Source organism: Pollicipes pollicipes, unplaced genomic scaffold (genome assembly GCF_011947565.3).
Source record: "Pollicipes pollicipes isolate AB1234 unplaced genomic scaffold, Ppol_2.1 Scaffold_3447;HRSCAF=4054_pilon_pilon_pilon, whole genome shotgun sequence".
Taxonomy (NCBI): domain Eukaryota; kingdom Metazoa; phylum Arthropoda; class Thecostraca; order Pollicipedomorpha; family Pollicipedidae; genus Pollicipes; species Pollicipes pollicipes.
Window position 1 is genome coordinate 1,935,179 of NW_023596297.1, and position 15,885 is coordinate 1,951,063.

At 62.2% G+C, this 15,885-nt stretch overlaps 1 protein-coding gene across 1 annotated transcript in view; it reads left to right on the plus strand.

The window, feature by feature from the left end:
• Positions 1-15,600, plus strand: part of LOC119092740 (lysosomal aspartic protease) — a 28,240-nt gene extending 12,640 nt beyond the window's left edge. The window contains exons 7-9 of the mRNA XM_037215718.1: positions 10,736-10,883; positions 12,809-12,901; positions 14,885-15,600. Of these exons, the coding sequence (XP_037071613.1) occupies positions 10,736-10,883; positions 12,809-12,901; positions 14,885-15,046 (403 nt within the window). The 3' untranslated portion in view covers positions 15,047-15,600. The remainder of the gene's footprint in view (positions 1-10,735; positions 10,884-12,808; positions 12,902-14,884) is intronic.
• Positions 15,601-15,885: the final 285 nt, after the last annotated feature.

Sequence of the window (15,885 nt, forward strand, 5' to 3'; positions counted from 1 at the left end):
TTCAAGTCGATAAGGGCGTAGTTTCGCGAAATGAGTTAGGTTCGGGGACTGGACAATAAAAGTGGCTCAGTATGCCCCAAAGTCCGTCAGCAAGCTGGCTTCTCCCCGGATTTAGTTAACTCGTCCTCAAATCTGTGAGAGGGGCTGAAGGCTCGCTCCCCCAGCTGAGACGGAAAATATACGCTGGCAACTCGATATACCCGTGCTCAAATCAGCGGCGCCTAGTTTGATCGCAGACATGACACCCACCAAGTAATGACACCCAAGTACATAACGTGGCATCCAAGCATACAAGGTCTGGTGATGGCGCGCTGCTGTTTGTTTAGGTCAACTAGTCGGCATCCTGTGCTCTTGCCCATGCGGGACCCGTCTCGAGTTATCGCCCCGCGTTTCCGCTGAAAGTGCCCCTGCTGCTCCTGTTCCTGCTGTTCCTGGCTGCGCCCGCCTCCCCTGCGGAGGGGCGTCACGGGCAGCGGTTGTCCGTTAGGTGCGGGGTGGTCTGCCACGGTCAGGGCCGTGTGTTTAAGCTAGGTGGTGCGGTGCTTCGATACCGGGTCTGAGCCGGTTGGGAAGCTGTGCCCTGGTAGAAGGAACCGAAACTCACAGACAGGTTCCTAAAGGACTGTCGTACGCGGCCATTGTACCACTTGCCATATCCCTGTCAGATAATCTTAAGGCTGTGTGGAAGTGCGATTCGGCGGTCAGTGCACCGCTGCCTACTGTCGTGTCGTACGAAAGCGAATACCGGCCTTTGCTGTCGGACTGGTTGTCAAGTATTCCGAGAAGCGATTGAATCATTCATGAACCGGACTGGACTCGGCGGGCTTCCAGTTTTGTATTAATCGGATCGTCCCCAGCCTTGTGCGTTGACTCCGTGTTGATAGCTTTTTATTTGTCGTGTGCACGGGCGTTTCTGTTGGTGGCTGGGTGGAAACCCAAATCGTATTTGGCACCTGAGACGGGGTCCTGTCAATGTTGTTTTCGTCGAGGCCTGCCTGCCGTTTCGCAGAAGCGGTGGTGCCACTGATCCGTGCAACGTAGTTTTGACCCAGCTTATTCACAAGGACGCTTTTTTGTATTGACGTACGATTTAGGAGATGTCCACTTCATGTGCTTCCACCGTTCTGGGCCTGCGGCCAATGAGAACGCCATTGCCCGGCGTCCGCGTTGACATGGGAGAGTGAATGGAAGCGGATTGGGCCATCCCAGCTGCCGTGCGCTTAACGCGAGCCTGCAATACTTTGTCACGCACGACACCCATGCACCAACGACAGCTATGCGCCAAGCTTTTCATTAGCACTAGTAGCAAGTAAGTAAGGCTCATTTCCAGAGGACGGCATGGTTTTCGTCATGAAGTTCTAGAACATGTTCAAATTAATCTGTAGTTGGCGTCATAAATCCTGGTAGCCTGCGAGACCGGTGTTTTTTTATTGTGGACCGCGAGTCTTATGTCATCACTGAGCTGTTGTCATCCATTATTCTGTCCAGCGAGTCGATAACGAGAGTAGCACGGGTTACGGCATTTCGTTTGAGCCTGGTTTATATGATGTCATGGTCTTTCGGTTAAAGAAGTGGGCATGTGGTGCATTTGGCATACAGCATATTTCATGCTTCTGTTTTTGTTTACATCAAACCAGCCCACGTAACCTCACCGCAATTTTTTAAAATAAATTTGATCCGAACGCTTTGAATGGATGAATTTCTGGGATCTGCGCTCACGCTAAGCAGTGCTTGTTGTGTGAGCCCTGACCCCTACCATCCGATCGCGCAATTCCAGGCAACGGCAGAATTTGGTGGCGAAAGCTTAACGTGCCGCAATGCTCGGCACGGTCCGCCCTGCCCTCTGACGTCAACTGACCTTTAGTGCAACCGCTGCCACCGGCCGCAGGCCATACCTGTCAAGGGCAAATAGCGAGCGCCTAAAGCGACTCGAACCCACCCCGCCACGGGTGGGTGAATCAGGAGGCAGGCGTTCTAACCAACTGAGCCACCGGGACGGACAAATGATCATTTACGTAGAATTTTGAGCGCAAATGCGACGAAACTGAAGCAGCTTTAGTTGCGGCCACCATCCTAACGCGACTCATATCCGTTGTGGATGACTCACAGCGGCTCTGGGTGCGACCACCATCTCAGTATGATTCATATCCGCTGTGGATGACTCACAGCGGCGCTGGGTGCGGCCACCATCTCTGATTCACATCCGCTGTGGATGACTCACAGCGGCTCTGGGTGCGGCCACCATCTTAGTGTGATTCATATCCGCTGTGGGTGATCCGTAGTCTGGCCACAGTCGCCATTGGTGAATCTCGGGCTCATTCCCGGTACGGATGACTAAATCGTCCCACCGAATCACTAATTTATTCCTGGTATGATGAACAATTCGGTACGGGCCTGTATGGACCGTCATAAGCGAAAGGGCGGTATGGACTCACATGAGAGGCCAGTCGTGCGTGATTCGCTGACCTAGGGCTTGCTGCAGTTACGGGATATGGTGTGAATCCGTTTCAAGGGTGTGAGGGAGAGGGAGGAGTATGAATTGCGCTGCTGCACTTGCCGCTAACCGGAGACGGTCGTCAGTTCCCCTCGTTTTTGCCATGTCTCGAAATGTGCCTGTATCGAACCTTTGAATCATAAGCCATCGACCTGCTGGCTTTGTACCGAACCGTTGAATCACAGGTCACCAACCTGCTGGCCTGGTTCATGAGTCAACACGAACGGTGAATCAGCAGGACTGAACAAAACCCAGACTAAGGTGGTTAAAAGATAAATCTCTTAGGGCCAGACAGCCGGGATTTCCATCCTATCCAGGCCGCTGTTTGGTCCGTTACATGACAATCAGCTGGTGGCTGATAAGCAGGGGCTGATATAGGGGGTTCATGCCCCCCCCCCCCCTCCACCCCTGCTCCCCGTAAGCTCAGGTCGTCCCGCCGCTCTGTCCGCCCGTGCGTAAAGACAGAACGGTCACCTTGGGACAAATCAATAGACTGTGAGCCGTCGGGGACTGCCTGAGATCGAGCGGGACAGCTACGACGCACCACGCCGTCCACTACCTGACCCGACGGTCCCCATGGAGACGGCGGCCCTCTGCCTCTGCGGCGACGGTGCAGCTCCAGCGGCGGGGCGTCACGAGCTGCGGCCGTTCGCCAGGTGTGCGGACGGTCTGCCATCGTGAGGGTCGCGTATTGTTTACGCCAGAGGCCAGTCCACCTGTGGCGAGGCACGTACCGGGGATAGTACCATGTGACGTCACAGGCAGGTGCCACACTCACGGACAACTTTGCTGCAGAGTGTAGGGGCTGTTGCTGCTGTTACTGTCGGCCTAGTTTCCTGTGACGTCAAAGGGGGCAGCCTGTGGACAGCTCATGGCAGTCAGGGGCGGGTCTCCAGGTGATGGGGTGCTCTAGCAGCCGTCGGTCCGACCCCGACGGGAGGCCGGCCTCTCGTCACGACCGCGCCTTTTGGCGGCGACACGTGCGGCTAGTTCCTAGCGCCCGGTCGCCGGCGTGCACGTGTTGCTGTTGACTGGGACCCTGCACCTGTGGCGTCCCCCCCCCCCCCCAATACCTCCATTCGGTGTGGCCGCACGCCGCTCAGGTGCCGCTGCGGTCAGTCGCCCCCGCCATCGCCCGGTGTGGCGCGCCGCTGGACGCTGGCGCGCTATTGACCGCGGTCGGCCGAGGCCACAAATGGCCCGTTCTGCCGTCACTAGCGATCGGCAGTCCGCGCGGTGCGCCCCAACACGAGCCCACACTGCCCGCGCGGCAAATTGGGGATGGCAAAGTACCGATGCGGCAGGCGCAGATTGCTGTGAGCCGTGCCGCCAGCGTTTGGGAATTGCCCCGCTGAACCTACCGGAAAAGAAGCGAATCAATTTGTATGGGCTTAACGGCCAACGGGTAAAATGCGGGCGCGTTACGGGTTGACGTAGTCCCAACTACGGGTCCCAAGTAGGAAGACATTGCATCGCGTGTAAGCCGGCCTGAATTGAGTGGAGCATCTAATTCACGACTGGCACACGGCCTTTGGCGCACTGCCTCAGCAGCAGCAATGGAATCCTGTGGCTCGATTTCCGCTCGTCGCGGCCTGATACAGTGACCACGGACCGTGGATCGATGTATTCGCGATGTCCACGACCGTAACCGTCGTCACTGCCACTGGTGTCGCTGGAGTGCGGACCCAGCGACTTGCGGGTTTAGTGGGCTATCGAGTTCACATACATAAAACAGCTCCACATGAGATTGGACTGCAGCAACATTGATTTCGTGGCTGCGGTCTTTGTGGAGCGATCTCATGGCGCTTGGTATTTTGTGAATCATGGGTATGTTATTGCTACAAGCTTTCGGATTTTGCTACATGTTGTCGCTCATACCTTTCTGGGAATCAGAGTGCTGGCGTGCTCGGGTGTTTTGCACTTAGTTCCGGCAACCAAACAGCTGCTCCCGCCCGACATGCCAGTCATGTAGACAACTTCCGGGTGTCGGAAGGCTCCGCATGAGCCCGGTCTGCACGTCCAGTCGGGTCAACAGCGGCGACGCTCCCGTCGACTCGTCAGTTCTGCTGAGACCGGCGGACTGGTGCCGGGACGCGCCCGTGTCAGCGGATCACCGTAGCGTCTGGGGCGGCGCCGGCCGTCCCCACTACGACCGGCCGGGGCCGGTCGGTGTCGCGTGACAGCAGCGGCGGGGCGCCGGTCAGGGAGAGCCCGGCGGTCAGGGAGCGGGTGACACACCGGGTGCCGCAGGCGGCGCCGTGTGTAGCAGTGCGCGGGGGGGGGGAGGCAATACGAACTACCCGTCTCGAACTGGCGCCATTTGGTCGTGAAGCACAACGCGGAGCCGATTTTCGGCCGTGTCGTGCGGTGCCGAAACCCCGAGTGGGTCACGTTTCGTCCCCGCGGGGCGCGCCCTTCCTCCTCCCCCCATTCCGCGCGCTCGCAGCGTGACCTCGCCGCCCGGTGCCTGACCTGACCCGCTCGAGCCTGCCGCGCCGCTGTCGTGGCGTCGGGAGCGGATGCTTGTGCCGGCCGGGCTGACGATCGATGCGGCGTCGGCGTCGACTCGTCTCCGCACGTCAGCAGGCTCGATCAATGCCGGGCGGCGGCGGCGGCGGCGACGGCCGTGCGCTCCGGCCGCGTGCCACGGCCGGGTTATGGCCGATTACGGGGCCAGGCTGGGGCTGTTGCATCACACTTCGCGTGATGCAGGCTGTCACCGTGTGATGCCGTGATGGAGGAGACAAGCGGAGGACGTACATTTTTGGTGGTAGTTGAAAGGTGCAGGCGTGGTCATTTTGTGAGGCCGGAGCTTGAACGTAATGGCGGGCGGTGTGATATTCGTGAGTAATTGCGTATGATGATGGCTGTATATGAGGGCGACGATTTTTGTGAACAGTTAAGAAGGCAGTGCGGGGCCGGCCAACCACACATGTGCATTTCTGAACGGATTTAGCCCGGTGATTATGATTCACAGTATTTTGTATTCCTATTGATGGCGTCATTAATCAGAAGTATTGCATTTGAGCAGCGCAATACTGGACAGCTAATAATACCCCTCAAAGATAGACTTTGTGTGATATGCAACTGCATCATTTTTTATGATGTTTCAGCACACAAAAAATGTGTGAACCCGAACCAAAGCTAGGGAGGGGAGGGAGAAATCAGCATATGGGGGCGAGAACCCACACAAAAGAATGCAAATCGACGCTCCGTACTGTATGCAACTCACGGGCGCAGTGTTCGGAGACGGTCCTCTTGCGCCACCGCTCCCTGTGCGCCGTATATCGCCCCCCCCCCTTCCCGTCCTTACACCGGCCACTGCCCCCCGTCCCGCCGGCAGAGCGTTCCTCCACCCTTTCTCAGGTCGCCGCCGCCGGTCCGCGGTGCAGCTCTCCTTCGAGGGTGCGCTGCGGTGGCCCGGCCTCGCCGTCGCGTCGCCGGCCGGCGGATCGTGCTGTGCCCGCTCCTTGCCGCAGCGCGAGCCGGTCCGGTCAGTGCCCCCGGCGCCGGTGCGGCCCGGGCGGCCGTGAACAGGCGGCCGGCCGGCGGTGGCCGTGCAGCGCCGCCGCGCACCCGCGCCGCCGCCGGCACGCGCCAGGGTCAGAAATACCGGCAGGCGGCGACGTCGCCGGGCCAGGCGCACGGACCGCCGGACGGCGACCTCCAGAGGGCGTGGGCGAGCAGGTCCGGTGACGCCGATGGCGAGGGTGGAGAGTAATGCCGGTCAATGGATCTAGCGGTCGGTGGGAAGTCGCGCAAATCAATGAACAGGTTGTGGATATTTAAGTGACGCCTACACGCACCTAGGTACTTTGCGTGCGATTCGAAAAAGGAAAGACGGATCCTTCAACCTACCCCAAACTGCACGCGATTGAAACCCTCCTTTGCATTGCCTAACTTGGTACCGTATCCATTTTTCGTCAGGTGTCGTGCGACCGCGCTCTGCAAAAGCGTATCCGACATCCGTGATTTTATCCCGCATACATTTACGTTACTTACAATACGTGATGCAGCGCTCGTGACCGCTAGTAGTGAGTCACAGAGCAGCGAGTGCAGGGGTCGCTGGGTGCCGCCATCGCCCCGATGGGTCGGCGAGCGGCGCGCAGCTGGCGGCTGGGGGCTGGCGGCTGCTTTGGGGAGGCTGCTGCAGGGAGATGTATGGGGTTCCCCCACGGCCCGGCAACGGCGAGCGTCGTGAGGACGGCGCGGTGAGGCTGAATAGATGCGCTAGGCTTGCACCGCGGTGTTTTCGGGAGGTGGATGCTATTATCGAGGCTTAAGTGACAGCCTTAGAGCAGAACCCTTAACCGGTTCACATTCAGAAAGGTGCCGGCGTCTCACTGGCGACATCTGAATGGAAAGAATGTGACGGGACACTGACTGCGGGCTCCCCTCAGTCACAGCGGCGCTTTCCCGATAGTATCCACACTGACGCGGTAATCCAGCAGCGGGGATCTCGGCCGGCGATCACACACATGCAGTCATGACAACGCGAGGAATGCTGTTTGACTACACAGGTCCCTGGTAACACCGCCTCCTTCGAGCTCGACTGCGGTGTTTTGAGAACGGGCAAACGTGTCATTGGTACACAGATTACAGGAAAGGAAAATTAAAAGGAGTGATGTCACTTGCCAACGAGAACTCGGGATTCGGGCTCCGATGGGATTCCGCTTCTGGCGCACTTGGCTGCCACGGTGTCACGCGCTAATGCAACAATTAACGAAGACACGGAGCACATTTCTGGTTCGTGCTGGGGCTCAAGGTCTTCCTTTCAAAGGGCGCCAGGCCTTCGAACGGACGCCGTCAGCGGCTCTGATCGCTGCGCCGCCGGCGGAGCTGTCGGCGGCGGCGGCGGCGGGCGGTGACGGCACCGCCGCCGCCGCCGCCGTCCGTCCGCCAGCTGCCGGCGCCGTGACGGCAGGTGGCCACGGAACCCGGCCCACCTGCCCCCCCCCCCTCCCTCCCCTCCCGTGCAACCCCCGTACTGGCGACAGATGCCATGCGGCGGCGGCGGCGGCGGCGGCGGCGGCGGCTGGGGGGAGGGGGCGTTGGGCGCGGGCCGGTTTGATGCGATGCGATTTGTGCGCGTCGTTCAATGAAAGAAGGCGCACGTATTTGAAAACGCGGTGTAGACTGGATTTCATAAATTGGCCTGCGTTGAACCGCCGCTCCGCTCTAGGGAGCAGCAACCCTTCCGGCCTCGGAGCGCCAGAACGACTCCGGCCGACTGGCGCCGGCGGCTGAGTTCGTGACCCTTTGACCCTGCGGCGCGGGTCGGCCGGCCGGCGAGCGGCTGAGGTAGCCGGCGTGGGGCGACGCCAAACGCCGCCACGGCTCTTGGCACGGAGCGAGCGGAAATTTCCGCCGCTTGGGAGCGGAGCAGGCGGGTGCGTGGCGCCCGTCGCGGTAGCTGAACAAATTGGCTCGTTGGTTTGGTTCCCAGGCAACCGCTGGTGTATTTTGGCACGTGTTTATGGCGGAACGTCATATGTAGTATTTGCCCTCCAATTATGAGTGAGGTGTTGGAAACCGCGCGTGATGCGTGGCGAGGAGTTGGGCAGAGGACACCTTGCCAGGCCTGTTCGAGCTTCGCGCACGTACCTTCTATGCGCACATAATTATCAACACTCAGCCGTCCAGAAAACGGATGCTTGACATGTCCCGCGTTCCTCGATCCCCTGTCAGCCGTCCCCTCGCTTGGGGCACGCTATGCATTTCACTGCAAGGGAGGTTGGTGAGCCCGCGAGACGCGACAAATGCGAGCGCCGACGTCTCGAGGTTTTGGCGGCGGGATCTGTCCGCCAGCGGTGCGTGCGGAATAATTCGGAATGAACTCGCCGTTCCGCAGTTCTTGTCTATCCCAGCGATGCCTTGATAGTCTGGTGCGGTGACGCGGCCGGGCCGCGCGCGTCCGTTCACGCGGCGCCGGGTTTCCCGGCGCACCCACGCCGACGTCACTCAAACATAGCCCTTCACTCTCATGACGCCATTCCGTGACGTGGGTGCACGTTTGACCTCGCCCTGACCGGTGAGTGCCCCAGGTCCGGTCATGAGGCTCTCCCCTCCCCCTTCCCTCATCCGTGATTCACCGCGCCGTGCGGGAACGTGACCAGACACGCCGCGGCCGCCTTCCAGAACGTTCCCGGTTGGCGCCATTTCACGCGTCCGGTTGGCGCCATCCGGCGCCGCGCGCGCGCGCGCGCGCGCGGATGGACCACGTGGTCGGCGTTCGCGCGCGCAATGCCCGCGCTCAAGGCTGCACGGGCGGCGGCCGGCGCACGCGGATGGGGCGGCGCGGGGGAGCATGGGGTGGCTGACTCGCGAGAGGCGGGAACGCACGAGTGGCTGTGGCGGGTATGTGGAGGCCGGAGGGTGGTAGAGAGCGGAGATGCAGGGCCGAGCGCGGGGCGATGGTAGAGAGTAAGGAGGCGATGCCGAAGGCGGGAAGCGGCGGCGGCCCGGTCGCTGCAAGGCCCGCCGGTGGCGAGGCCGCGCGAGCGGTTGGTCCCGCCGGTGGGCGTCGCGTGATCGTGCAGGCGGCTAGAGTAGTAAAGCTACCAGCGGTGCTTTTGCACTTTCATGCCGGCGTCCGGTGGGCAGCTGGCGAAAGGCTGTTTATTGGATGTCCCGGCGGTGGTGAAAGTCCGGGCAAGTCTTGAGCTGGGTGCGGACCGATAAGCATTTAGCTGTCCTCTGAGTAAAGCCGTTCCTAAGCAGACGCGCCGAGTTCTGTGGGGGATGCATGGTCAGTGTATCTACCATGGGTGGTGGCCATCACCGAGCTAGGTGGGGGTCCACTGCGGGACAGATTTAACTTTAGGCGTTTTTTTCCGTACGGAATGGCACTAGAACGGTGACAGACTTAGTTTAGCACATTTATAACGGCGGTTAGACCCTGCCGTGTTTCTCTCCATTTCATATCACGTCAATTTTTCTGTCCGTAAAAGCTATAGTTAACTGCCGTATGCAAAATGTCAAACTCCAGAAGTTCGTGGTCCTGGTTTTTGTCTTGTTCACCCCAAAAGTTCATGGTCACAGGAGCCTTTTCGGCTAACTCCAGAAGTTTAAGGTGATACAATGTTTGTTTTTGTATAGGAACACATTGAGCTTGTACTTCAAAAGACTGGCTCACATCCAAAGCGTACGCCTTGCAGCTGCGTTAGTTAACCTTGGCAGGGCTTGGCGAGCCCCGAGCGGCCAGGTTTCCCCCACCGCGCGGTCGGCACGCCGATACGCCGGCCGGCGGCGGCGGCCGCGGCTGCCGTCGCGGCACCTCCCGCCCGGCCACCTTGGCCTTGACAGGTTTGCAGCGGCGCCGCGGTCAGGCGTGCTCTGCACGTGAGAACGGGCGCTGCATGGCCGGCCGTGCCGTGCCGGCAGCCCGGTGCCCGCAGCCCTGGCGGAGCGAGTGCTGGCCCAGGGTGAATCACTGGCGCCGGAGTAATCTGGCAAAGTTGGCGGGAGGGGAGATGAGTAGGGAAAGGGCTCAACCTGACCCCTAAGTACGCGCCCGAAAGCTGGCTTCTACCGAAATTTGGCCCACGTTTTTCTTAAACTTTTGGGGGCCTGGATCCCCCGACTGAACATAAAACTGCACCCTGACTCCCGACCGTGTCGATGTGACGGGGGTGGGTCGGTCCTCCCCACGAGGCATGGGCTGCTGCTGACACAGTACCCCGGGGCGACGCTGACTTCACCGGCTCCAGAGAGTGACGGCTGCCTACGTGGGCGACATGCAATCCACGTGCTGATAACTGGCGCCCGCCGACAGGATGATGTTTGCCGTCTTCATTGGTGACGTGTGTCAACAGGCTGTGATGATTGCGTCTGCAAACATGGTGTTGCCGATGACGGCCTGCGGCTGCTGGTGCCGCCGCGGGCGCCGCGTTCGCACGCCGGTTGTCTCGTGTGCTGTGCGTGGCTGTTGGTCTCGCTCGTCCGACAGCCGGCGCAGAGCATGGTAATCTGTGCCGCTCTGAATTACAGTGCTGAGTTGCGTCATCGGCGCCGACGAACGAACAGACATCGGCGCCGACGAACATGAGCGCCGCTCGACTTCACTCATCAATAGCTGTTCTCCTGCGGTGACAGTGAACATCGCCGGCGAGACTCACACTCGCCCTCCTGGTTCGACAGTCATGTCGCGCTCGGGCGGCCGCCGCCCGCTGCGTCCATTGCCTCGAGGCGCGCACAGCCCCCGCCCGCCGCCCCGTGTCACGCTCCGCCGCCTGCCCACAGCCTGGAGATCGGCGATGCGCGCTTCTGCCGGGGCGGCTGTCAGGCGATCGCCGACACGGGCACCTCGCTGATCGCCGCGCCCACCGCGGAGGCCGAGGCCATCAACAAGGCGATCGGCGCCGTCCCCATCATCGGCGGCGAGTACAAGGTACGGCCGCCGGCGCCGGTGGGGATGTACCTGCACGGGGCTACGGGCAGCCGGGCACGTGGTCTGAAGTTTCCTCAGAGCGGTTGGGCTGGAGGCCCTTTTTTCGGAATACCGTGATTCGGGGCCGGATTCCTGCACAATCGCTCAGTATCTATCTAGCGTAAGCCTTTGTGTGTGTGGGGGCATGACTCCACTCCTCCCCCCTCCCCGGACTACGTCCTTGGATACGACACAAATGATGCACCCGGCCAGGGGCAAGGTCTCGCTGCTGCTCCGAAGAGCCCGGAGCGGCCGGAGCGCCGTCTCAAATGACTGAGATTGGGTCCGGGTTCAGCGACCCGTTTCGCCCGCCGAACGATACGACAACCGTAACGGCATCCCGAAAAACGCGACCAATAACCGAAGCTGGCTACAAGCTGGTAATAACTAAGCCAAGCGACTGCAGCGCGCTGGTAGCCAGCATCGAACACCAACCTCAGCTTGCTGTATCGAGCGCGCGAACACGGATGCGGTCATGCGCGCGCGTCTGGTGCCCCGGCGGGCGGCGCCGGGCCTGTCCGCATGTCGCGATGTGTCGCCTGGCAACCGGGCGTCACCGCCGCCGCCGCCGCCGCCTGTCGGCCACGTCGGCCGGCGCCGGCGCGGATAGCGGCGCCGCGGCTGTCGCGCGGGCCAGCTGTCCGTCGGCCGTCACGCGGCGCACCGCTAGGCCGGGCCGACGCCCTGTCGCGGCCGTCGCGCGCCAGCCGGGCGACGGCGGCCGAGGGCGGCGGCGCGCCGGCCAGCCGGAACTGAGGAGACGGCGGCGCTCGGCGGGTCCTGCCCCGCGTCTCGCCCGCAGCGGCTGGCACTAGGAGCCGGCGTGCTCCTCTCGCTCCTCTCGAACGCTTTGCTCCGATGCCGTCCGTTGAGCTGGCGTGCCCCTCGAAGGCTCTTTGTAGTCAGACGAGCTGAAACGAAGCGTGTTTGGGAACGAAACGGGCGTCGATGCGGCCGGTTTGCTGGATCTGCCTGGGGTGTGCTCTCTTCCTGAATGGCGGGTACTCACAGACTGGCCTCGGGTTACTCGGGTTATCCGCCGCCCGGAATCTCAATTAAGCGTAATTGTTTAAGACAGGCGCTGGTTACCAGCGTGGGAAACATGCCAGTCTGCAGCATTGCTCATGTCGCAGTCATGGCCGGCGGCGTGCTGATGCCGACTCAGGGTGAGGCTCGTCCGGGGCCGTAGGCTGCTGATGATAAAGAACTTCCCCATTTCAGTTTGGATTCGGACCTCGATCTAGACGCGTGTTTCAAACGCACGATTCGCTTCGTTGAGCAGTGGTGCCGGCGGGAAGGCTGAGACTCGTTCATGGCCGGCGGGGCGCCGCCGCCGTGCCTCCTCGTAATCCTCATACAGGGTGCGCTGGGCCGCGACAGACGGCAAAAACGCCTGCAACCCGCTCGACTGGTTCGACCGCTGCATCCTGATCTGCTGGCTCGGCCAGGTGCCGCCAGCCTTCGGCTTCCTAGCCGCACAAACAGTCACGAAATGGTGGGACCAGCCATGCGGGCCCGTAGCGCCACGTCTTAGCCATGAACTACAGAGACGGAAAGCCTAATGTTGAGAGGATTACGTTGATCGAAAGATCGTAAATGAACTCGGCGAAATCCGACGAGCAGCTGCATTTGGGTAAAGGTTAGTTGCTTCCCCGATCTTGTGGCCCACCAGCCTCAAATGGCTCCCGCGTCCGTGCTCTCACACTGCAGCGTGAATGTTTGCAGCGGCGTGTACAGCGTTTGGAACACGTGCAGGCACCGTGACGGCACCGTCTGCCTGCCAGCCGTCAGTGCGGACGTGCCTGGAACCCCTGGTCGGCCGGCTGGTGTCGGCCGGCGGCGTCCGTGCGCGCTGTCGTCACCCGGCGCTCCTTCGTCTCCCGCAGGTGGACTGCAACCTGATTCCGAGCCTGCCCACCATCGACTTCGTGCTGGGCGGCCGCAACTTCACGCTGGCCGGCAAGGACTACATCCTGACGGTGAGCATGACGTCGCGCTGCTGCGTCCCTCGGCGTGGATAGGTGAAGGGACGATGACTGGGGCGACCGGTGTCTGACCGTGGCCCTGGACCGACGGGCTGGTGGATGACTGGACGGCCGCTCGCTGGAGATGCTGCCGCGCCTCTCGCTGTCTGTGCCGCAGGGTGTGCTAATGGACGCAAATTGCTGCGAAACAAGCGAGGCGTGGGAATGCTATTTTACCGCGTGCGTTTGTAACACCGTCACTGCTATTTTGCGGAATGTTTGTGTGTTGTGTAAGACTGATGATTGTGTGTTGTGCGTTGGAGATTGCGCGCCAGCGACGCGTTGGTCGTCTGTGGCTGGTCTCTCGGCCGGGGGACGCTTACCGGGAACGGAGGCAGGACTTGAAGCAGATAATTATCTGTTGCGATCGGCATGAACGTAGACGTCCTCGCCGTGCTCACACAGACTCGCACACATCAGTCCGCGCGACCACCGCGCTGTTCCGTACCGAGATGTGTCATCGCGGAGTTTGTGTCGGGGCTCTGCCGCGTGTCGTGGGGAAGGCGACCGGAGACCAGCTGCGGTGCCGGACACGCGTGTCACCAGCCGCCAGCCAGCCGCCAGACCGCGGCCGCGCCGGCCGGACGGCGAGTGTGCGACTCGGCCGGCCTCGGCGTGCCCGTCTGTCGGCCGGACGCCTTTTTATCGGGCGTGGTGATGGAGGTCCGCGCCGCGGTCGTCGCCCTCCCACGTCCCTCCTCCTCTCGCCCGCTCCGCCTCGACCGCGAAACCGTGCATGACATGGAAGATGCTTCCTAGTGCCTGGCAGTCATGACCCCCCCCCCCCCCCCCGTGTTGTGTTTACTAGACACGTCGACCCCCAATGCTAAAGACATTGGACCAAGGAGAAATCCTGAGCCCATCTCCCTTCCTAACATGGGATTCGCCCCTCACTCCCCTCTGCTCCCTCAAAGACGGACACCGACCCCGGTTCTACTGTGGTCCGCGAAGGCCAATTAGACGCGGTCTGGCGTGCCACGTCGTGAGGTCATGCCCGTTTGTGAGCTACCAATTGCTAACAGGCGACATTTGCCCGTCTGTCCGTCACATTGACTGGCGCGGACATCGCGGTGGTCGTGGCTCATCGTCCCGCTGCGTGGTCGGGCTGCGTCGCGACCCGCCACCACGTGGCGCGCGGCCGGCCCGCGCGCCAGCCACGTGGCGGGCGGCCGCGCGGCGCACGCTGCCCGGCGCCACCTGCCCCGGCCGCCGGGCCCCGCACTCCCGGCCGGCCACTCTTTGTTCCCGTCCCCCCCCCCCGCCCGCTCCCGCCGAGCGGCGGCCGGTCAGCGGGAGGGGGAGGGGGGCATCGGACGGCAGCCGGCAGGGGCCAGAGGCGCCGTACGGGGGCGCCAGAGCCAAGGCCTCGGCAGATCGGGCTGCGGGAGCGACGCCCGCGGTTCCCGTCCCGTTTCGTTTTGCATGCTAGTGGTTCAACGCCGCCCCGTTAAACTCGTGTTGATTCCTTCTCTCGTGGCACGACATTCCATGGTGAAGGTCGACCCGGGGTTGCTGGCCGAGAACTGAGCCGGCAGTTCGTTTGGCCTTCTCGCCGCAGCAGACCTGCCTGCCCTGAGCTCTTGAGCGCAGTGCCTGTGCGTCGCGGCCGAACGGCCCAGGCGGATCTTCCTCCCGATACCGTGCTGGCGGTCCGGTCCGTCTTCCGTTCACGCGCGCCCGCGTCCGCGAGTTCAACGCTCGCCGGAACCGTGTGCGGCGGGCGTTCCGGCCGGCGCACGGGCGCGCCCAGGCAGGGGTCTGAGAGAGCTTGGGTGCCGTCAGCGGCTGTGTCGGCAGGACCTGGACTCTGGTCGTCGTCGCGCGCCTCCCCGCGTCTGTGGATCTGGGCGCGCCTTTGCCGCTCTCACTGCGGTCCGGAGTGCGCCCCTGCCGCCGGTCGTCGGCCGCCGTCTGACCCCTGACCCCCTGTCTCGCCAGGTCTCGCAGGCCGGCGCCACCATGTGCCTCTCCGGCTTCATCGGCCTGGACGTGCCGGCGCCGATGGGTCCCATCTGGATCCTGGGCGACGTCTTCATCGGCAAGTATTACACCGAGTTCGACATGGCGCAGAAGCGCGTGGGCTTCGCCGTGGCCGTGTAGAGGCTGCCCGTCGCGGAGAAAGCGGCGGCCGAGCGGAGGCTGCCGCCGGCCGGCGCGCCGAAAACCGCGGGAGGAATGCGCGCGGCCGCTGGAGGTGGGGGCGCCACTGCGCGGCCCATTCAATCCGGCGTGGCCACGCGGGAGGCCGCCTTTCCGGCGCCGCACGGCAATCAACCGCTGTTTACCAGGCTATTCTCACTGCTTACCGACCACCTACAGATCGCGCTTATCGCAAGATGTGATTTTATCCCGCCGTGATAGCTTGTATTGGCTTTGAGCATTGTACTCGACACGGGCTGCTCTCCAGTTCGAATTTGGCGCCCCTCGCCGATTCAAACGGTGTTGTTCGCCTGTGGGAAGGGAGGGAGGGGACGACCGTTACGGCGCGGCGGCGCGCTGCTGTCGTCTTATCAATGGCGGCGGCGGGCCGTGCATTTCCGGCCGGGGCCCGGCGTGGCCCCGGCGGCAGTGATGGTGTCTGTACTCGGGGCCAGTGTCTTCTGGCGCGTGACGCGTCGACGTGTCTTGTATACTGAATACATGCATCATCTGAACTAATTCTGTGGACTGAGCATGCGCGGTTGTATGGGCCTGCTTGCGTGGGCCAGGTGAGGTCGTAGGCTAGTGACCATGCTTACTTGTTACATGGCTTACAGGCTGCGGTGCTCTGTACTGTCGCTGCGGGCGAAGTAATAATCGCCGGGCGAAGAGACGGCGTCTTTTCTGAGCGGCTGGCGGGGGAGGGATCGGCACGTGGCCAGGTGGGGGCGCCGGTCGCCGGGTTCACTCGCGAAGCCGGCTGGGGGGCCGCCAAACACAACCGGTCGTGCTGGCGGCCG